General features: G+C 40.5%; 1 protein-coding gene across 8 annotated transcripts in view; it reads right to left on the bottom strand.

The window, feature by feature from the left end:
• Positions 1-23335, bottom strand: part of Akap13 (A-kinase anchoring protein 13) — a 277674-nt gene that overhangs the window by 12737 nt on the left and 241602 nt on the right. For 6 of the 8 annotated variants that reach the window (XM_060367369.1, XM_060367370.1, XM_060367374.1 and 3 more), the window contains 13 exons: positions 21887-21954; positions 20200-20266; positions 17266-17401; positions 15401-15513; positions 14703-14855; positions 13804-14054; positions 12130-12255; positions 11913-12030; positions 10563-10811; positions 5350-5426; positions 4609-4790; positions 4388-4470; positions 2354-2548 (listed from right to left, as the gene is read on the bottom strand). In XM_060367369.1, the coding sequence (XP_060223352.1) occupies positions 2354-2548; positions 4388-4470; positions 4609-4790; positions 5350-5426; positions 10563-10811; positions 11913-12030; positions 12130-12255; positions 13804-14054; positions 14703-14855; positions 15401-15513; positions 17266-17401; positions 20200-20266; positions 21887-21954 (1818 nt within the window). The remainder of the gene's footprint in view (positions 1-2353; positions 2549-4387; positions 4471-4608; positions 4791-5349; positions 5427-10562; positions 10812-11912; positions 12031-12129; positions 12256-13803; positions 14055-14702; positions 14856-15400; positions 15514-17265; positions 17402-20199; positions 20267-21886; positions 21955-23335) is intronic. The other 2 variants (XM_060367371.1, XM_060367372.1) reach the window with 2 other exon arrangements.

Here is a 23335-nt window from a genome sequence, read left to right as displayed (position 1 = left end):
TTTTAAGAAGGCATTAAAAAACAATAGAAAGATATAAAAGAAAAAAATAGATGTAAGAAACTTGCCCAAATGACCAGCAAGAAACATTATTTGAAGGGAAAAATTTCAAAGGAAGAAAATAAACAACTAAAAATACTGAAGTAAAGTCCCATATAAAGAGTCAGGAAATAGGAACGTAACTTCCTATAGATAATTAAAGCACATTAGAAAGATGTTTCCATTAAACAAATGAGATGAACACTGAGGAAAGAATGCAAAGCACAAAACCACTTAAGCCAAAGTTAGAAAAAAAAAAAAAAAAAAAGCTGGTGTAGTGGCACCTTAGCTTTCTCAGCTCAGGAGCCCAAGGTAGCAAAACACAGGCTGGGGTCAGTGTGCTCTCTGTAATAAGGCCTTTATAACAGAACAACAACAACAAAAAAACCCCAAACAGAAAGGTAGAACAAATGACATTCACAACTTGCAGGAAAAATAATCGTAGAAAGTAAAAAAAAAAAAAAAAAAAAGAACACATATGAGCAATGTATTCAATAGAAGACGTATAAATAGGTGGAGGATTATTAAAAGTGACAAATAATGACCGCAGGCAAGAAAGCTGCATGATACGGCAAACTGGCTTGAAGAAAAAAACGAAAGCCAGGGAACAGAGGGAATACAAAGAACTGCAATTCAAGACTTTTTCTGAAATTGAAAATATTTGTAACCACATTATTAAGCAGACAGTGAGTCTCATAACGAGCAACCACATGGCACATTCTTTAAAAAGATTTGGACTCAAGACACTTTCAAGTTGAAAAGCACAAATCAATAAAGAAGTCAGAAATATTATTTTGGTGGGGCTTTGAGGACACTGACCTAAGGATGAGGTTCTATAAAAACATGCTTAAAGAACAAATACTACAGGTCAGGCTAGGAGCAGCGTGCATAGGAATGGCTACAGTCCAGATGTGTAGACACAGTTCAACAGTGGACTGGAGGATGGGGGACAGACAGCGTTGTATGTGAAAACTGTATGGGTAGGAATAGCAGCAGCATTCATACACTAGTTCCAGTGTTAAAGCAGGATTGGGATATTAATTAAGGATATTCTTTTTAATGTACTTTTCATTAAAAACATTGACTGTGTGTTCCCACATGCGCCCTGGTCGAGAAGTGTAGAGGCCAGAGGATAATTTGCAGGATTGCTTCTTTCCTTTCATTATGTAGCTTCTGGGACTCAAACTGAGGTCTTTTGCAGCCTTTACCTAAACTAAGCCATTGTACTGACTCAACAGAGGATATTCTAATTCTATAACATGGGTATCCTTGGAAAGGAATACCCACAGTTATAAAGACTACCTTTAAATGAGGACTAACTGGGATCTAATGCTTCCCAATGAGAGAATTCAGCACCATAGGAACACATCAAATTCATCAAGTCTGAGTGATTCAGCTTCTGAAACCAGCTGTGACAGAAAGACTTTGAGGACAGAGGTGCCATATGGAAAAATCCAACCTGTTGTTCAAAAAGGTCAGCTAACCCAAAGATAAAGTGCATGGCAAAGATGGGGAGGGTGGGCTTGCAGAATAGCTCAGCAGGTATGTGGGACAGCTGTACGTCAACTTGACACTAACTACAGTAACTTATTTGAGAAGAGGGAACTTCAATGAGAAAATGCCCCCACAAGATCAGGCTGTGGGCAAGCCAGAAAGCAGAACCCCTCCATGGCCTCTTTATCAGTTCCAGCCTCCAGGTTCCTGCCCTGTTTGAATGCCTGTTGTGACTCCCTTTGATGATGAACAGCAATGTGGCAATGTAAGCCAAATAAACTTTTCCCCCCTACAACTGTTTTTGGTCACAGTTTCTTCTCATAGCAATAATAGTCCTAACTAAGATAGCAGGTAAAGATATTTACCATGGAGCCATGCTTGGTGACCTAAGCTTGATCTCTGGGACCTACATGGTGGAGACAACAGAATCCTTGTCTTTTACCTTTAAGTTCCTATCATGGGACGTGTATACCCACACACATTCACATACATAGTAAATACATTTACGCAACTTAAAAAAATTAAGAACAGAAAGAAGGGAAAGTACTTAAATATTACTGATACAAGTTAGGGCAGCTGCTCCTGGTAGGAGGAAGTTAAGTGTGATGGGGACATGCAAAGGCTTTCAGGGTGTGTGCCACATTTTATTTCTTAGCTTGAATGGTTATGAGCAATGTCTACTTGATGACTGACCACAGGGATACTGGGAAGTTTTTTATACTGGTGTTTTGTTCTATAGTAACTGCAGAAACTGGTAAGGAAGATTAGTATGTAAATTTCTCCAGGACAGGATAGAGAGAGGCCAGTGCTGTGTGTAAATTACCTTCACTTATTGCACTTTTCATCAATGGTCCTCCTTTGAGAGCCTCCTCTGTGTTGGAGCGGAAGAGGACTCTTGGGCTGTGCGTTGGGGAGCAATCCTCAGGCAAGGGAGTGCTGCACTCAGTCATGTCCCGGAAAATCATCTCCTTCTCTTCTAGCAAGAGAAGAATCTGCTGGTCCTTCTGCTGAAGTTGTTCTGCAGGGCAAATGGAGAAACCATTGACTGTCTGGAGTTGGGGATCACAAGATGACAGAGATGAGCACCACCTTGTGGTAGTTTAGGAAAGGGCCAGAAAAAGGCTCCCATCCTGAGCACAGTATTAAGCTTCTGTACTTCCTAAAACTGCCCTGGGTTCTATTATGTGAAACACCAGCATTTCTGACATAAGTATTCTGCATTTTGTTTCTGCTCCTTTCCTGTCTATTTTCAATTCACCACACTTTGGCACTGGCTCCACTTTCCTGCAGCTGTCTTAGTTAGAGTACCCAAAGAGTCATTACTTTTAGGTCTTTTCCGGCATGGGTAATTACCAGCTCTTTTCTGAAACAACTTCCCATCTGTGCTGCCCTGAAGACATCAGTTTCTTCCACAGGGCATCTTATGGGTCCTCCATCTACAGTAGAATGGCACAGCTGGATTGCCCTCTATATCTTATATACTTTCCTCCTGGGGCTCTCACTCACTATCAACAGCCTCCTATCTGCTGATAATCCCCAGCAAGCACCCCCAATCCTACTTTATTTTCTGAACATCAGACCACTGAGTTAACAAGTGACTATCTCAAGAGAGTACTCTCAGGGTCTCAGAAATCAATCTCTTCCAGCTGCTTCACCTTTAATTTAGGGTATAGTTTGTTTCCTTAGTTAGCACTCTTTATCTTCCAGGTTATCCAGCTTGGAAAAAACTGTCTCCTCATTCTGTCCCATCACCCACATTCAGCTGACTATTTTTTTAAAGTTTGATTTTTGGCAATTTCATACATATATAAACTTCTTTCCTACCTCTGGTATTCAATCCCAAGTCATTACCCTACATTCATGACTTTGTTGTTTTGTTCTTTTGATACTGAGTTTAACTAGGATCATCAGTGTGGCCATGGGCTGTAACTATCTACTGGAGCCTGATGAGCTCCTCAATGGAGATTTAAGACTACAACTGCTATTCCTCTTAATTCCGTCAGCAGGAAAGGGTAGCGGCCCTACCCCTGATCGACTCTTGGGGACCACTGCAGGCAGCCATAGCTACTGTGAAGTGCTGATTGTAACCACCGTGCCATGTACAGAAGACAGCACTCACAGCCCTTGCCCCTACCTTGAAGCTCTTCTTTTTATTATTATTAATTCAATTTACATCTCGGTCATAGGGCCCTCCCTCCTGCATTCCCTCTCCACTATTCTGAGGAATAGGGGAGCCCCCCTACCCAGACATCCCAGCTCATCTATTCACATGAGGGCTGAGTCCGTCTTCCTCCCCTGTGGCCTGGTAGGGAAGTCCCATTAGGGGAAAGTGATCACATCTTGAAGCTCTTACATTCTTTCCACCTCTTCTTCTACCATGCTCCCCAGAGCCTCAGAGGGAGTAGTATAAATATCTTGCTTAGGGCTGAGCACTTAACTGTCACTAACTTATTCTCAGCATCTTGAACAGCCATACATCTTTGCATTCACCACTGTTCTTTGCAGACAGGCTTCTCTGGTTGAGGCTGGAAGTAGCATTTTGATTAATAACCCCATTTCTTCATCTGTCTGCTTTCCCACTCATTTCTCACTAAGCTATCCTAAGGATCTCCCAAGCGGTTCATTTTCAATGGCATCTCTATTCCCTCAAGCAATTCTCCTAAAAGGGTTCATTCAACACTTGAAAAAAATTACACTAAAAGTATAGCATTCTCTTTTTTTCCTTTGCAGATTTCTGACCATTCTTACTACCATTCTATTTCTGTAGTTGAGCTGACTGAGACATCTCACGACTAATGAAGACTGGCCATCTTCTGAAACTGCAGATAAAGATCTCAGACCATTTCCACCAGTTTACCTTTTAACTCCCGGGCCTTGGTATCCAACAATTTCTTTTCTTCTTCATTTTCACTAGGAATCCCTTCATCTTCATCCCTGTTCCTAACATAACCAAAATAAAGCAAGATGAAACAAACAAACAAAAAAATGTTTAAGATGTCAGTTACATAGTCACTGCCCTGTCTACAGGAAGTCACATAGAGGTACTAGGAGAGTGGGAAAGGCTAGCATCTCACTTACAGGGAGTTGATTGTATCCTGAATGGTCTGAATCCAGCTATTCCGCTCCTCTCTGGAGCTGGCATGGACCTCCACCATCTCTGGATCTTTCACCCCCATACTGATGAGGAACAGGCCTTTCTCCTCATGTGCCACTTCTCTTACAATGAGCTTCTTTAAGGAGATCACTGTTGACTTATGGTCCTGGACAAATGAGGGAGGTAAACATAAGACATACATGCAGTACAACTCTGACCTAAGGTAAGATCAGACAGCTTTAAATGCATGCGACTTAAAAAACAAAGTAAAATCAATTTGACTCTCCTCCAGAAGACCCCCACACCTTTCAGATAACCATTTCATCACTCTACTCAAATATGAACAAGAGATTTCCAAATTGGAGATTAACAGCTCCTGGCCATTAAGGTTCTGGCTATGTTTTCTGTGTGATCAATCTGGAAGATAGATTCAGAAATGGATTTCTATTGTGATCAAATCATCAAGTGTTCAGGGGATTCAAAAAGATTATGAAGGAATATAAAAATAATTTTGCAGTGGAAGGAGTAATGACACACATACAAAAAAATCAAAGGGAATGTAAGAAATTACTTCAAGGAATCTGTCGTGAGTTAGTGGTTTTCAGTGGACAGGTGAGTTACAGCCATACAGCAGACGTAATAATGCTAGTTGGTCACACTTTATACCTAACCTAGCTAGTCTTAACATGCCATTTCAAACAGGAGAGAGTAACAACTCAGCTTACCAATGATGCAAATACATATTTCTGGTCTTTTTCTTGAAGGAAAACTAAAATGTCAGTGAGGAGAACTGCTTGAACCTCTGAAAAGTAGAAAGAGAAAGACAAGCTTTTTATAAAATCAGGTTCAGTAATGCATAGTAACTGTACCTGAGAACACCCCCAGTCCTCCTCACCCCAATGGTTATGTAACTCTGCAGGATTCAGAGCTGGTCACTAGGTTTTAGAGGCACTTTATTCTATTTTTAAAGTATTTGAACTTATCTTGTTATCTTTAATGTACTATACTACCTAGCATTTTACAAATCTTACGACAAATGTTATTTTCAGCAGTAAGTATAAAAGTAGTATTAAATACACTGAAACCCCAGATTTCTCACTTAGAAAAAAAGAGGACGAAACGTAAATTCCAGATCCAAAATAGGTCCTTTAGGAGTAACTCACACTTTGTAAGTCAATGTGTGTCACTTTCAGCTTCACCTTTCCTGGGAAGTTTTGAGGGACATTACTTGACCCACAAAAGAGAGATTTCAAACATATAAAAAGTGACTGTCAAAGCAAATGGTTTCTTTTATCCTAGATGCATTTTAGGCACATCATAAACCTTATCTCAGAAAAGGTTAACTGATCAATCCTGAAAAGACGTATCCTGTATTGCATTGTGTGTGTGTGTGTGTGTGTGCACGCTCATGCGTATGCATGCATGTGTGCGTGAACTTGTGTGTCTTCTAGAAGTTGACTTTGGGTCTTTTCCTCCATTACTCTCTTTATCTTATTTCTAAAACAGGTTTTTTGTCCCCCCTCCTCCCCCACTTACTGGCTGGTACTTGTCATTTCTGGCTGGACTGGATAGTCAGTGAGCTGAGGGGATCCTCCCTGTCTATAGCTGGTGCTCTTCTCATCCAGGTTATAGGAATGCATGACTGCACCTGGCTTCTGTATCAGTTCTGGAGATCTGAATTCAGGACTTACTACATGACAGAAAGCCACCCAAAAGGTGAGTAACCAACTAAGCCATTACTCTGTACTGAAAAGCTTTAAGTATAAAGGTTAACTTCAACCAATGATAAATCACAAACAACCTTTAGCAACATATTCCATGAAATATTTTTCATTCTCCTTACCACCCACTAGTGTTGGAGAAGAAATCCCTAGTTCTGTGCGTGCCGGGTAAGCACTCTACCTGAGCTACATTCATGGCCACAGTTTGTAAGCTCTCCCAATTTCTCACTATAGTAATTGCCAGGAAAGTGCTCACAAGTGACATACAGCAATACTTAAGTATGATAAAGCACAGCCTTTCCCCTCACACACATAAAGACCTGTTTTTAATCCCCAGCACTGCATAAAATATGGTGTGGTGGTACACACCTGTAATCCCAGCACTTGGTGGGTTGAGCGAGAGGATCAGTTCAAGGTGACCCTCAGCTGAGTTTGTGACTAGCCTGGGATATCTGAGATTCCCTTAGCTGCTACCCTTCTAAAACAGGCCAGAGACATTATAAGCAAAAGACTAGCACTCCCTCACCCATCCCACCCCACCCCACCCCACCCCAGATAGCTTAAACTGTCTACTTGACACAGTCTAGAGTCATCCGAGAGGAAAGTCTCCACTGAGAAACTGCCTAGATCAAAGACACCTGTGGCCACGTCTGTGGCGGAGTGCTTTGTTATTACTTCGGGAGGCTTCAGCCCACTTTAGGTAGTGGCATTTTCTAGGTGATCTTGGGCTATGTAACAAAGCTAGCTAAGCAGGGGCCCATAAGCAAGACAAGTGTTTCTCCTGGTTCTTGCTTAAGTTCCCTTCCTTATATATCTCAAAGATGTACTGGGACATGGAAGTGTAATAAAACTCTTTCCTCCACAGTAAGTTGCTTTGTGTAAGCGTTGTTAACCACAGCAACAGAAAGGAAACCATAACACTCACACGGACATATGCTAGCTTCATAGGGAGAAGTGAGTTCAGCTTCTACAGTTGGTAGTCAGCTCTCTTCCACTCCATTAAAGCAAAACCAAGTGTGGAAAAAAGAGTGTAATGGGGGAGGTAAGAAAGATATAATGCCATGTTTCCTCTCATATGCAGATTTAAACTGAACTAACTATTCATATGTGACATGAAAACAGAAGGAGGACTCTTTGGGGCAAGACGAGGACCAGTAGGAGGTAGTGGAGGAGTGAACCAACTATGTATTGTATTCTAAAATATCATAATGAAACCCATTGTTTCATGTGTTAAAAAGACTAATTTAGCAAAAGAATCCATGTTTTGTCTGGACTTATGGTCAAACTAAGTGGAGGATAAATTGCAGAATATTAAAGATGACACATACAAGGGGGGCAGTCGTTGTGTACTCCTGTAGTCCCAGCCCTCAGGGGGCACAGGCAGGCAGGTCTCTCTGAGTTTGAGGCCAGACTGATACATAGGGTGAGTTCCAGGACAGCCAGGGCTATACAGAGAAACCCTGTTTTGGTAAAACAAAACAAAACAAAACAAAACAAAAAAAAAACAAAAAAAAAAGAAAAAAAAAAAACAGTACGACACACAACAGGCTGGTGTGTGGTTCAGTGGTGTCTAACACTCAAGCAGATCCTGGTTCTACCACCATCCCCAAAATGGAACAAAACAAACAACTCAACATCTCTAATTGGAGCCAGAAGCTTAAAAAAAAAAAAAAAAAAGAAAAGAAACAAAACAAAGACAAAGACAGACAACTCGTGATCTGACTAATAATCTTTCAGGCATCCACAGGGACAGCGTACGTCTCCTGGCCACCTGGTGAGAACTGCCAGGCTGACCCTTACTCGGTTTCCCCTGGAAAGTGGAGCCTCACAGGGCTCCTTGGGAAACAGTGGGCTGATTTATGCAGCTGTTTCACCTTCTAATTTTCCGTGCACTATCATTAGTTCTGACAAGTTATTATTTTAAAGTTATTATTTAAAGTTTTACTTTAAAATAATTCAGGTATCTGCCAAAAATAAGGTCTAAAAGCATAATTTTCAACTTTGTTGGATCCTGAGGTTTATATGACCAGTGTTATGGATCAGAGAAAAACAATTCCACCCCTCCAATACAGTACTGGCTGCTTTTGGCACATGTTTATTGGGATGTGAAAATGACTAAAACTCAACTCATTCTCCCCAATGCAGGCATTTCAAGCCAGAAACCTATTCTTCTACTGGTTTAGCCACAACTTTATTCCAACAGCTGGAACCTATTTGTTTTTATTTTGGGAATAAACTGCCATGTAAAGGAAAAGTATGAAGTGCTGGCTTTAGGCAACAGCAGTTCTAGCAAATCTGAGTCCTCACGACAAGGACAGGTATTTCTGAACTGCCAGCCTGCTTGAAAGATGGCCTCAGAGTACAGAGTGAAAAGGGCTAAGGGCCACGGCCCCAGACCACCACAGAATAGTACGGTTGAAAGGAAGGAAGGGCTTAATTCAAGCTCACCACAGCGTATCCGAAACACTGCTGACTACTGGCAAGGGACACGTTAAAAATCACCCATGCTTCTTTTTCACATCTTCACTGCTGTACAGGCACTGGTCAATGCTTTCTGAAATCCCTCACCACTTCCAAATGCTTCTGTCACTTCTGATATACTCTGCACCACTCCCAGTTGTGTTAAAAAAACAAAGACAGCTGGGCGTGGTAGTGCATGCCAGTGATCCCAACACTCTTCCAGGCAGAGGTAGGTGAATCTCTGTGACTTTGAGGCCGGCCTGGTCTATAAAGTGAGTCTAGGGCAGTGAAGGATACAAGGCTACACAGAGAAACCCTGTCTGGAAAAACAAAACAACAACAAAAACCCCAAACACAGAACATCTATTTCATGTGAAATTCTTTCAATGTGAACTATTCCATGCCCCACAACTAGCAAACGTATTAAGCACCAACTCCTCGGTATGTGGCATACCTTGGCAGTTGGATCCCAGCAGTTTCTTATCTCCTGTCACTTCCTGAAGTCATCTGGGAGCCCTAAAGATGTAATTTTCCCAGGCCCTCCCAATTCCATGCTTCCCTGACTCCACCAACACCTTTCTCTTCATTCTTCAAGGCTTAACTCTTTCCTCTTTATTCTAGTGCCCACCACAGAGAAGAACAAGTACCTCCTTCTTGCATGCTGGAAGGCAGCTGCCTGGCAGGAACTATGTTCTAAGCATGTTAAAGCTATGCTAAGGGCGCCTGAATGCTCTGACAGCGACACCTATAGCCATCATCCCTTCTCTGAGACAGGGAAGGAAACATTCTTTCTGTTATCAGCATGCTATTGGGACAATAGTGCAAACTGTGGCATGCTCGGTATCCTCAGCTCACTGAATCCAGGAAGGTGGCAGGAATACCTGAAGCTGTTGGAAACTGAGAGCTCACATACACAGGGTGCCTATCCAGTGAAGGTTTGGTGAAACTCACCATTTTCATAAAAGTGAGATGTACTGATGAGAGTTAAGAAAAATAACCTCTTAACTCCTTAAATTGTTGGAGGTGACTGATGAAATGTGAGAACTCATAACAATGAATGAGTAATCTTTAATGATCTACTCTGTTTTAGAGAAAAATGAAAGACACTAATATCATGAAGTGATAATGAAATGAGTTATGCTTGCCTTTCTCTAAGGTCTCAGAAGGTCTTTTGGAAATGAAAAATTGTCAACCTCATAGGTTCACAGCCCCTGACTCACAATTCTGCCACTGACTCCAATCCCTCAGTGGCCAGTTAGTACCTCTCTGGGGGAATATGTCTTCCCCAACAGTCTGCTGTATGTATTAATCTGATCCTTCGTTTTAAAACTCACACTTGGCCAGTTTTCCTAAGTGTACCTTTCCTTATTGCTACATTTCATAGGCCTTCCTTTTTTTATTATTAGTTACATTTTATTAACTCTGTCTCCCAGCTGTATCGAACTCCCTTATTCCCTCCCAAACCCTCTCCCCCTCCCTCATCTCCTCCCTGCCCCTTTCCAAGTCCACTGACTGGGGAGGACCTCCTCCCCTTTCATCTGACCCTGTTTTATCAGGTATCTTCAGGACTGGCTGCAAAGTCCTTCATAGGCCTTCCTTGGTAAGCTGTCCGAAATGAGTCTTTCTGACATATTATTAAATGGCTGTTGCCCAGGTAATGTCTGGATATGGCTATCTAAGAAGAAACCTGTTGAAGGCCAGAAGAATCTAAATTTTTCCTGTTCTCCCCAGGCACACAGACATGGAAGCAATCTTACCTTTCAACCTTCCAGTTGTGCTCTTCAGAAACACACTCCCATCCCGGACCAGCTTCTTCCGTTTCAAATCCTCCTTGGCAAACATCTGCCCACTTTTCATCCGCATGATCGACTTGCTATCAGTCTTCGTGTAAATCTCACCGAGACGTACTTTCTTCTCATAACTTGCCACTTTGCTGTCCACAGCTCCAATCACATCCTTTACCAGGCTCAAGGACTGAGTTAGGTCTTCCTGTTCTACTTCATTGTCTTGGGAGAAAAGACCAATTCTACTTTTAATGGCTCCTTGCACACAAGCACAGAAGGGGGGAGTCTACACCACCACTTACTGTTATGCTTTCACATTGAGGCCAATGCGCCAAGTCACATGCTACTATTCCTGCAGGCCCTAAGTTTAATTCCAAAGGACATTAGAAGTTCTCAGTACTATGGATGATGTGCAATTATATGCTCCAAAATAAAAGACACTGATGTTTTTGACAGAGAGAGCAGCAAAGGTGAGTAACCAGCTCCTCAGTTATCTTTACCTACTCTTTAATGTTATTGCCTCATAACTTTTAATGTAACTGCTTAGGGGAAGCATTAGCTGATAGAAACCACTACATGTTTATTAAATGAGGCAGAGTAACAATTTTAGCACTTACAGGAAGAAATAATGGGAACTGCTGACCACGTCCAACTAGCACTACCAGAACTAGTGCTCAGGGCACTTAACATTTTAACAGAACCAATAGATGTCCCTGCTTGATATCGTCTATCTACCCCAACTGTAGTAATTTCACATTCCAAAGTGGTATTCCAGAAAGTAAGTCCAGGGCTTGCACCTAACCAGGAAGCACTCTAGCAGTAATTTGTGCCTCCAGGTGTTTCTCAGTTTTTGCCTCAACACAGGGCCTCACTGGCTGCCCAAGTCAGGCTTGAATCTGCTCTAAGTCCTAGCAGCCCGAAACTTGGACTTCTGTTTCCCTATAATCTCAGCACTCGAGAGGCTGAGTGGGAAAATCATGAGTTTGAGACTAGACTGCACTACACAGTGAAACATGGTCTCAAAAAAACTAAAAATGGCAATAAAATAAACAGCCATGAAAAGGTGTTTTCAAGTAAACTACAGATGCTATCTCACAGCTGTAATCTCAGCACTTTTTGAGGATGTGAAGGAAGAATTGCTGTGAATTTGAGGCTAGTCTGGGCCAAAGTGAGAACCTGTGCCCATAAATGAATGAATGATGAGTAAGTAAATAAAACCACTGAGATAAATGCAGAAACTCTGGTAGGCCTGCTAGATTATGACAGAGCTCTGCTATAGTGGTTTCCAGGGCTATCTAGATCCAAATTTCCAAGGAGACTCACCTTTGGTACATTGCAGTATCCTTTGGAATAAAACTGGGTACTTAGTGATCCTCTGAGTTACAAGTAATATGCACTCTGGAATTCCGAGCCTTCTTACTACTGAGCTGCTCATCTTCTTCTGCAAGGGAGTGAATAAATTGTTAGTCACTAAGTGAGGAGGTGGCTCTAGCCAAGACAGTGTACTTTTAACCATAATGGGGATGCTTTAGTTCAGCACCTTCACAAAGGCCTGGAAACGCTTATCCTTTGTGTAGAGGTCTTTGAAGTAGTTGACCGACTGGTTGTGCTGCCCACAGAACTTGCCATATGTCTTCTTCAAGCGCTCTGCATTCTCACCTGAAAACTGCCCAGGAAAGAGAACAGAAATTAAACCACAATTCAGGGCATCATTTTGTAGAAAGCTGCCAATCTGGTTGTAAAAAGCAAGAATGCATCCTAATAATATCCCACCCCCACGATTAAATGGTACAGCAGCTTTGGCGAACAGTTTGGCACTCTGTCAAATGGTTAAACACTGTGCTCTCAGAATTTCTAGTGTTGGTTTCTTTACTCACAGCGGAGAGGCAGAACTACTACCACAAACCAATTAACCTAAAAGGTGGAGTCCAATCACGTACAGAACAACAAATGAATACCATAGAACTAACGTTTCAGTCCTAGCATGAAAGGGCTTACTATAGTTGTGTACAAATATAAGGAACTACGAACAAGAAGACAAGTCAAGATGTGATACCTATGCAGTTCTGAAAGCAGAAAGAGAGAAATGGACAATGTTTGGAAGACAGATTCTTGGGGAAGATGGTTCTTTATTTGTCGGGCTCTACATTAGGTTCATTATTGAATAGGACTATTCAATCTGCATTTGCCAAACACAAGTATCTCACATTGAACATACATTTATTTGCACCATACCTGTTTTTACACACTTCCTTAAGGCAGAAACCTATGTAATATTCAACTGTGCAGTTCTACCCCTGGCATTTAATAGATAGAAAATCCTTTTAGAATGACTGAATAGACTAATAAAATGATCAAGGGTAGGATATGGACTCAACGATACTAGAGGAGGATAAGATATCTAGTTCTCAGCCAAGCTGTAGTCCCAGTTCCTTGAGGCTGAGAAAGCCTCAATATACAAGTGAATACGGGGTGGGGATGTGGCTCAATGGTAGCATGCTGACCTACCATGTATGAGAAGCCCTTGGATCAAACCCTAGTACTGCCCTCAGCCCCAATCCAATTCTCACTTGGCTGTTCCAGGAGTTAGACCTCTGGCATCTATACAGAAGCATGGATTTGGTGAGGGAGAAAGATCTAGTCACATATGTGTGATACTCTTATCTGTTAAGGTTTTACTAGCAACATTTCCTTTTTCAAAAACATTTCAAAAATAAATATCAAAAGCTACCTATGACATACATTGAAAAAGATAAAAATACTGTGTGCTGAGTTTCTTTGGAGTGGGACTGAAATCAAATCATATATTGCAAAAGTAACAAATATGAAGTGTTTCAGACAGCCTATTGATCAATTAATTGCTTAAGCTTCAACTGGTCTTTAGATAGATGAGATCCTTTTCTGATGAGCCACAGGGAAAGCCATATATCCTTTTATTTCTTAAGCAGGATTGCTTTTGATGATTGTATGGACTTGGAGAAAAAAAAACTTTTACTATATATTTCATTATATATACACTTAACCTTCTAAAAAAAGCATAAGCTACTTTACCTCTACTTTCCTTACTTTACAGAAAACGAAATCAACATTTAGATTAAGTCAATTTGTTAAGTCTAAAGAGAAAAATGGTGGAACTGAATATACAAGCAGGAATGCAGAATTACAGAGCTTCCCAGCTACCCCACTGCATGAGAAGAGCCTTCCCGCTGCTCACCTGACTGATAAGCACATCCCCTATCCTCTTGACAAGAAAGTTCTTTTCACTTTTATCCACCAGAGACTCCTTCTTCCGCTCCAGGATTCTCTGAAAGAACTGGCTGTGGATACTGATCAGTTCATCCAAACAGGGGAACAGCTTTTCCACCATCTGCTGCTCAAAGAGCAGATCTGTCATCATCCCCCGGCTGTATACGTCACTCATAATCTTGAGCGTGCGGATGTGATGTAACTCGGTCTGCATCAGCTCTACAAGAAGAGAGATCAAGGGTCTTTCAAAGATCACCAGCTAAGCTTGTACGGTTAGGTTAGGGTCCAACTGAAACTTTAAAACTGAGCAAACAACTGCCTTCCCCTAAGCAGTCTCATCTTACTCTGCCTTTGCACTAACCTAACATCATTTTCTGATGACAGCTATATTGAATTCAGACAGTTTTAAATGGTTTCCAAAAAAAGTCTTCATTGGATTCAGTTCCTTTCATTTACTGGGCTCTGTTTCCTAGAAATGATTGCTGTTTCAGCTTTCTAGTATAGCTCAAGAACTAAGAGGCGTTTTTAGAAGGCATCTCTTTCACAGACTTTATATTTTTTGCATGCTTAGAACTGTCGACTGATATGAAAGACAGTAGAAGGAGGCATCTAGGGCAAAATGAACTAAAGGACATAAGCCATATGTCTCCATACTCCAGTTGTTTTAAAGGAAACCTTTATGATGCTGCATATTCAAAAATTAATTCTCCACAACCCAATAATCGCCCACTTAAACAGGTTGGACAGAGTAATTCCTTTTCCAGTCTCTGCAACAGAGAATGGTTTCTCTGCCTCTCAATAACCCCCCACTGGTATGCAAGCTGGATAGTACACATTAAATACAAGTAAAGCAATGAAGCATCTCACCGTAAATCACTTCCTGCCGTTTGACCACATCTTTCTTCTGCTGTTTAAGGAACTTGCTGTCAACCGTCCGGCTCCATGACTCTGCTTCTAGCTGTTTAGACTCACTTTCAAAGTCTCCCATCAGCTGTCCTTCATTCATGTCTGTACCTACTCCTCAAAATACAAAAAAAAAAAAGCAACCTCAGGATCTTGGGTTTCTGACCCAAAAAATTCTGGATTTTCCTCCATGAGGAAATGAGTTCAAAAGACAAATCCTCTGTACTGGTGTAGAGGATACTCAAGGAGAATATAACTAATATTAGGCAGGATCAATGTCAAGTTTAGGAATGATAAACATCACATAAACTGAACAAGAGTGAAACAATTCCATTGTGAAGTTGGAGCTTGAAGTTCTCCTATCTTTATGTGCTGTACATGTTTATCTGAGGTTTACAATTGTATAGACACAGACTGAATGGATACGGAGTCTGGAGGAAGAAAAGCATCAGCACTACAGAATGCCTACATTAACATCAACATTTCCTTCAATGAAAAGCCAACAGGGCAAGAGTTGTGCATGACTTCTTTACATTCAACTTAGAGACTCCTTCCAGGGAGGGGAGGGAGAAAAGCAGGTATTGCTACTTGGTAACAGTATGCTAGGAGGTGCACTGGATCTTTACAAAGATTTAGTAACATAAGCCAAAGTTGCCCCTTACCCTCATCAGTAAGTGATTCTGTTGACTCATTGACCTTGCAGATTTTATTCAGTGAGTCTGTTGAATGAGATAGGAATTTCCAGGTGTTTGACATATTCTCATCATTGCCAACTCTAAAGACAAAAAGAAGGATATACTGTCAAATTCATTCTAATACACTGTCATATACATTTTTAAGTGAATTCCTAAAAAACTCTACTAAGATGACAGTTGCTGGATGTTTTATGATATCTCAGGACAAATCACTCAGGTATATAGCAAAATGAAGCATTATTAAAAAGTTTAGTAAGCATTATCATTGCAAATTCAATTTTAGCCCAACTTTTGAGGCTTAAAAGAAAGATACACAGCAAAGTAAATGTCTTTCCTTAAATCATGTACACATCATATAGAAAAAAATTTTAAATTTAGGAGCTGGGCAGGTGGCTCAACAGTTAAGAGCACTGGATGCTCTTTCAAAGGATCTGAGTTTGAGTCGCAGCATGAATACGGCAGCTCACAACCAGGGTGATCCAATACCCTCTTCTAGCCTCCATAGGCAACAGGCATGCACAAGGGGCACAGACACACTTGTGGGCAAAACACATGTACACGTAAAATACATTTATTTCAAAAATATTGCAAATCACTATTTTTTTTGTTCTTAAGTAACATCACTTTCTTTTTTTTTTAGGCTTATTTTATTTTTTTTATTAAGTATACTTATTTATTTTATGTAGATGGGTACTTTGTCTGCACATACATCTGCACACCAGAAAACAGCACCAGACAGTTATGAGCTGCCATGTGGTGCTAGAAATTGAACTCAGGACCTTCGGGAGAGAAGTGAGTGCTCTTAACCACTGAGCCACCTCTCCAGCCCCAATATCACTTTCTTAAAAATTGGAGTATTACTGATCACTCTGATAAATGATATCCTTTGGGCCTTTTAACCTTAACTCACAAGCTAGCATAGTAGGTACCAAGTAAATGTTTGTTCTATGACCCAACAGCTAGTGAAACTCATCTGAACTTCTCTGTTTCAAAGTCACAATGCCAATGATTTTGATGACATTACAAGTATGAAAAGAAGCTTCTAGAGATCATGAAAACAGAGACAAAGAAGACTATCTGAAATGTTTGTTTTGAGGAGACATTAGCTATCACAGAGGTGACAAAGCACAAACAAACGCAAGCTTTGCATCATTAGTAAAAATTTTTGATCCAATCTAGGTCAGGAGACATGTAAATGGTATTAAGTCCTACATTTTTGAGGACTCGTATTTGATGAATGGGGGAGTGGGGACGACTCAGGAGGACAATTTATCCCAAACAGTCAGCATCATAATTAGCCCTTTGCTAACATGACAATCAATTTTGGACAACCCATGGCCTTAGCAACGTTTAAGAGGCTACAAATGGAACTCAATGCAAACAAGCAAGACGGAACATAATTGGACTGATGGCCCAGGCTTCACCACCATAATAAACCGCCTTCAGAGGTAACAACAGAAAGCAGATTTAAAAAAATAAGCACAACCAGGTTCATCTGAATGGTACAAAGGTGTGACATCTGAAGACAGAGGTGGTTACAATGGAATATTAGTAGTTAAATAATCTTTTTCATGACTCAGGTTCTTCAAAAGCTGGGCTGATCATGCACAAATGCCTAAAGCAATCCAGCCTGAAAATGGAACACCTGATAAACAGTCTGCATTATAAACATGAGTATCAATACAGTACAATAACACAACTTCCAACCTCCTTATCATCCAATGTGTACTAAGCCATTATTTTACACATCCACTCTTTAAGTGTGTGTGTCAAATGTAGTGATTATTATATGGCACCCAGATGTCAACTGTGGAATCGTTAAACCTACTTACCCAGTGATGTTTTGTATGGAGACACTTTTAGAGAGGGAGACATTCTGCTGGGACCGTCTGTTAGTAAATATTGGTGCAGCAGTGGCCTCGTCAGCCAAAAGCACTGCAGACCTAGGGCGCTCCTTAGGCTGTGAAGCTGCAAGGGAAGAGGATATTAATCCAAGCATCACCTTTCCAACCCCAGACCCTTAGTGCTGACTTATCAAACAAAAGCCACAAAATCACAAAATGCCTTAAATATATAAGCTCTTTTATTACTATTACTATTATTTAAGTTTAAATATGGGGTCTTTCTGCTTCGCTATCCTTGAACTCAGAGATCAATTCAAGTGTTGGGATTAAAGGCACATGTCACCATGTAGGTTGAACCTCTGAAAACTCAACTCAGGTCCTCTGGAAGAGTAGCAAGTGCTCCTAATCACTGAGTATCTCTCTAGGCCTTCATTATTTGGAAGCATGTATTTTGACCAATTTCCTGAATTTATGGACAGAAAAAAAAAACCTATTTAATATCATACAGGTTATTGATTCTCATATGGAGTATTTTTCCTTAACATGACCAAACAAGAAATTGAAGCTCTAGTCTAAAGTGATCAAACTAGCAGATGAACATTAAATTATTTTTCCTTGGTAAGTGAGCTCCTGCCGAAGATGTAAATATTTGTATCTGTTTATCCCCAGGAGGGTCAAGAGCTAAGTGAAGTAAGATATGGGGGCTGGTATAATTGTACAGTATTGCAGATACCTTTATTAAATAATAAAACAATAACTGGTTTCCAATTAAAGTTTTATTTAGACAACAGAACACCAGAAACAGGGCATGCTACAGTATGACTGGCCCTTGCTGCAGGAGTACATATAAGATGTAGGCCTCTTGGGGAATACGCTTAAGTGTAGTCCACAGCATATCCTAAGTGTTTCAGAAGGATGTTCAGTGAGCAAATGAAACATTACAGAGGAAGAAACAGTAGTTTTTAGACTACAGTGAGGGTGCAGACAGGCTAGAAGGAAAACAGAATATTCTGATGAGAAAACCATATGAATAAAGGCAAAAATAATCATATAGAATTAGTGCAAAAAAGGAGAAAAGGGCAGTAGAGGGAGAAGGACACACACACAGAAGAACCATCAGTGAGAAGAATAGAATGCTATGCATAGCCCTAACTGTCGTAAAGAACACCTGTGTCTAAAGGCTGCGGAAGACACAGACACCACGCAACGTGAACCCACAGCCGTGCTCCTGTGTGTACGTGTGCTTGCCCAGGACAGCTCATGTTGGAACATCGTCTGTCTTCCTCAATAGCTCCTCCTAGTTGTTTTTTTCTTTTTCTTTTTCTCTTGAGAGAGGGTCTATCACTGAACCCTTACCACTTGGCTAGACTGGATGGACAGCAAGTTCCTGCCTGTCTCTGTTCCCCAGACCTAGGGTTTCATATATGTGGCACCACATCCAGACCCAGACTTGGGTCTTTATGCTTGTCCAAGAAGCACTTTACACACTGAGCCACCCAGCAGCTCCAGAGTTTGTACCCTTAACCACTGTAATACCAGCATTCCATCTCATCCTATTAGAGTGTCTATTACGGAGAGAAGAAAATCAACAAATTATGGTGAGGATGCAAGTAAAAAAGAAAACCGTATAATACTGCTGGTAGAAATAGAACTCAGTTCAACCACCATGGAAATCAGTATGAAGTTTCAATAGATTAAAAACAGAATTCCCATATGATCCAGCCATACCACTTGTGGATGCATACCCAAAAGACCCAAAGCAAGCCTGTTATAGGGATACCTTCATATCACTGTTTACTGCAGCACTAGTTACACTAGCCAAGCTATGGAATCAGCTTAACATGTCTATCAGGGGATGTATGGAACAAGAAAATGTCATACAAGGTGTTTTATGCAACTAAAAGCAAAAATGTAATTATATAATCTGCAGGAAAATGACTGGAATTGGAGCACATATGTTCAGCAGAATAATTCTACAAAATCAGACTTACATGTTTTAACATATGAAATTTAAAAAGGGGGGCTTTCAAGGCAAAATGTGGGACTACTACTGATGGATAAGGTAAAAACAAGGAGGAAGAATGAAGATAAGGAAAGCTGCTGGTGATCCAGGCACAGTGGTACACACCTGTAATGCCAGTACTGGGAAGGCTGAGGCAGAGAGGCAGAAGCAGGCGGATCTCTTTGAGTTCGAGGCCAGCCTGGTCTATAAAGCTAGTCCAAGACAGCCAATGCTATACAAAGAAACCTTGTCTCAAAAAAACCCATAAGAAAGAAAAGAAAAGCTAGTGGAAGACTGTACTTAAAGTACATTATATATGTGAAACTCTCACGAGAAAACCCACGTAGAGGAGATTAGGTAGCCACGCTTGGCAGCAGATCTGCCTGAGTCACCTTCCAGTCCCCCATTTAGTTTTTTGGTTTGTTTATTTGTTTTTTTTTTTTTTTTTAAACTGTGAATGGTAAAGTATAATTTACTCAGTTTTGTGTAATAGTTGAGAACCTTGGGGAAAAAAACAACAAAAGAATGACTCATATAATTTCACAGGTTATATATAAGTTTAGCCAGTAAGACTTCATTTGAGTCACACTGCTGTGAGGTGCTAAAATCAACCAAATTTTCTGGTGCTGAAGAGAAGACTGAGTTGCATGGGAGTAACCTGCTTGCACATACGGACTCCAGTCCACCTTTCAGCTAATGCACACACTGTGACAGACGTCTTCAAGGACGATTTGATGGTTAAGTTACTAGTCAATGAATGTGGCAAGATAAAGTAGTGGCCTGATGTACTACAAAATAGGTATAGGATCTTGCCAGGTAGCTTAGGCTAGCCTCAATCATCCTGATGAATGACAAGCAAGCAAAAGCATCTGGAACAAAATGTCTGAGTACACTTCTGAGAGGTGTGCTGAGCTACTTACACTTGTTTCTCATGATGACTGTGGGCAGAGATGATGTATCATGTGCCTGGAGGCTCCCTTTTGGCTGCTAAAAAGAAAAGAAGGCAAATACATGAAGACTGCACTGGCAAGGCATCCTCCATCAAGTCTCCAGCAGCCTGGAGTAAAAAGAGGACATTGTGCTGGGCCATGGCCACCGCCACTTGCCATCCTTTGGGCTCACCAAGCACTGCAGATGCTTGGGTGTGTCCACACCCTGACTCCAGAATGTTTTTTGTCATCTGTGTAGGCAAGGCATTCTTCCACTTCCAGATGACTTGAAGTACTCTCTCTTTGCTACACCCACCAAAGCCACCTGCAAAGCCTTTTCTGGCTTATAGAATTTGCCTGTCCATGGCCTGTTTAGTTCTGTTTCTTGGATGACTAGCATTTGTAAAGTATTGCATTCTTAGTAGAATGCTAACTTTAGTTAAGATTCGTGAGGCATACACAAAAATACTTTGAGAAGTTACAAACTGAAGCAATTACTCGGAAACAAATCACTAAAAGGAAATAGATTACTTACAACGAAAATGCATACTTCCATATACATTATAACCATATGTAAAAGAGATGCTATTCTCTGTATCATCATTGTTCTACAGAATCCAGTGCATTCATAGTAAGTCTTATCAAATCATGAACTCAAAAGACTGAGTGGTCAGTCAGATGGTAAATAGTAGCAGAGATGATAGTTCAAGGGGGCATCTTGAACTAACATTTACCCCTTCAATAGCCACTGAGTACCCCTTGATTGCTCTTTGCCACCCAATCTTTTAAAATTTAAGACTCTATCATATATTTGACACTATCTTAGGCACCCAGTCTACTGTATAAATTGATAGAAGATTCCTGCCTTCCTGCTTATGATCATTAAAAAAATGAAGACAGAAAAATATGGTTCCAGAAGATTCTTAACTGTAGAAAAATGTAGAGAGTAGGCTGACAAGAACTTCCAGATATGTCTACAACAGTTTTTACCAGTGACCACATTACCTACAGTGGTCTCAGTCCTGAGTGTGTAGCAGCAACATCTCAAGATCTTATTCAAAGAAATTTGCTGTTGTAACCCCTCCCCTGGAAGGATTTCCAATTCTGGAGTGGACTGAGGAGTTTGCTTTTCTGAGTAGTTCCCAAATGATAATGGTCATCCCCAGACCTCACTCTGGATTGTGCTGGACTAATATGAAGATGGCTGGTGTCTTTGTCTAAATTTGCTCAGCTCAGTGATGTATATTTTGACTTAGGCTGCACTTTAAAATTTTTGTTTGTGCAAAGACTTAAACATTTTATTTTATTCCAATTGGGCTTTCTAACTTCCCCTGGCCCGAAATTGGAAGCTCCTACCACCCTTAGCTCACTGGAGCTACCTGTCACCCACAATTCTTGTCATTTGCCTTTCTGAATGAGGACTGAGCATCTTACCCAGGGTCCTCCTTTTTGTTTAGCTTCTTAGGGTGTATAGATTTTAGTATGATTATCCTATATTATATGTCTAATATCCACTTATAAGTGAGTATATACCATGTGAACAACTATTTTTAGATTAATTTGATCTGTAAGCTGGTACCAAATAATTAAAATGAAGAAACAACGACAACCTAAATTCTAACATGTGGGTATTTTGCTATTCTTAAACCACTAGATTTTGAACATTCTAAAAGCTTACCTTCATTTTGACCTTTGCACAAGAGGCCAGATTTTCTCTGCAACCTTTGTGGACAAAAGCACTACAACCTGCAAAGAAAACACAAGGCAAGGTCACAACAAGAAAGACAACAGGCCCTGGAATCTTGATACTCCACCACTGCTTCAAGGAGGTGATAGACTTCCACTCATACAAAAAAAAAAAAAAGTTACCATTAACAGAAAGTACATTTTGTAGGTCTTTACCAGAAAGCGTATGTATTTGTGATTAACCAAAAGAAGAAGTCAGGAATTTATCAGACAGGAAGCCTGATAGGCTAACAAAACTAAAAGTTAAAATCCCTGCCATTAAGGTATTATGTCTACAGGGCCCAGAGAACCCTGAGCTGGGACTAACCTGCAAGTTTCTTCTGTAAGGAGGCAGTACCAGAAGGGAACATGCAAGCATTCAAAGGAACAAAGTATCCATCAGTCCTGCCAAGCTATGATGACTATGAACTACATGGACCAGCATAGCATGATAATTCTAAGGGTACAAAAGTAGCACACATACAGTGGCAGTAACCAACCATTTACTTAATTGGACTTAAGACCAACTCAACAAGACAGAAACCTAGCCAATTACACACGGCACTGTGTAACTGGATCTTGGGGGAGAATCTACAACCACCACTTTACTAAACCAGAGGCCATGATCCCTAATGTATTCTAAATATTTGTCCCTATACCCAAAGGTAAGTGTAGTCCTTAGTGTTCATCAAGGAAACTCCTTTTTGTTAAGAGACAGAGGTCATTATAGAAAACTATAACCAATCAAAAATACAGAGTTGTGGAGCCTAGTTCCAATAGATAATTTTACAAAACAACTCCCATACCCAAGGCTCAGGAGCACTGCTGAATATGGGGTGGAGATATTCTAAGAGCTAGAAGATGAGAGAATTTGCCATGAGATTGTGACTCCTAGGATGTCAGAAGATATACCCATAAAGCCTCACCAACATGACTTTCTAGACATAAGCTGAACAAAGATAACAACTATAGGTAAACTAATGTGAACTAATGTGAAAGACTATGAAGGATTCACGAAGAAATACAGGCAACTGAGGAATGCTGAGACTGGGTAGTTTGCCTCAGGGAAGAGCAACTGACTGGTTACCCAACACCAAATGTTCAAACATGAAAACATACATACAAGTAACATTATACTGACTGAACAGGTCGTACTTATATATTTAGGAACACACCCACAAGCATGCATATCTTTAAGAACAATTAATTACTAAGAAAAGAGGCCACAAATTTGAGAAAAAAAAAAAAAAAAAAAGGATGGCTATATGAAAGGGTTAGGAGGTTGGAAATGGAAGGAGGAAATGACATAATCCCAAAAGATAAAAAAAAAGAGATGCTATGTTTAGATTATATGTGGTTTATTTATTTATTATATGTGCTTTGTGTTTTGCCTACATGTATG

Source organism: Meriones unguiculatus, chromosome 14, assembly GCF_030254825.1.
Source record: "Meriones unguiculatus strain TT.TT164.6M chromosome 14, Bangor_MerUng_6.1, whole genome shotgun sequence".
Lineage (NCBI taxonomy): Eukaryota > Metazoa > Chordata > Mammalia > Rodentia > Muridae > Meriones > Meriones unguiculatus.
Note: the sequence above shows the minus strand (reverse complement) of the source record. Positions and strands in the feature narration are given on the sequence as shown.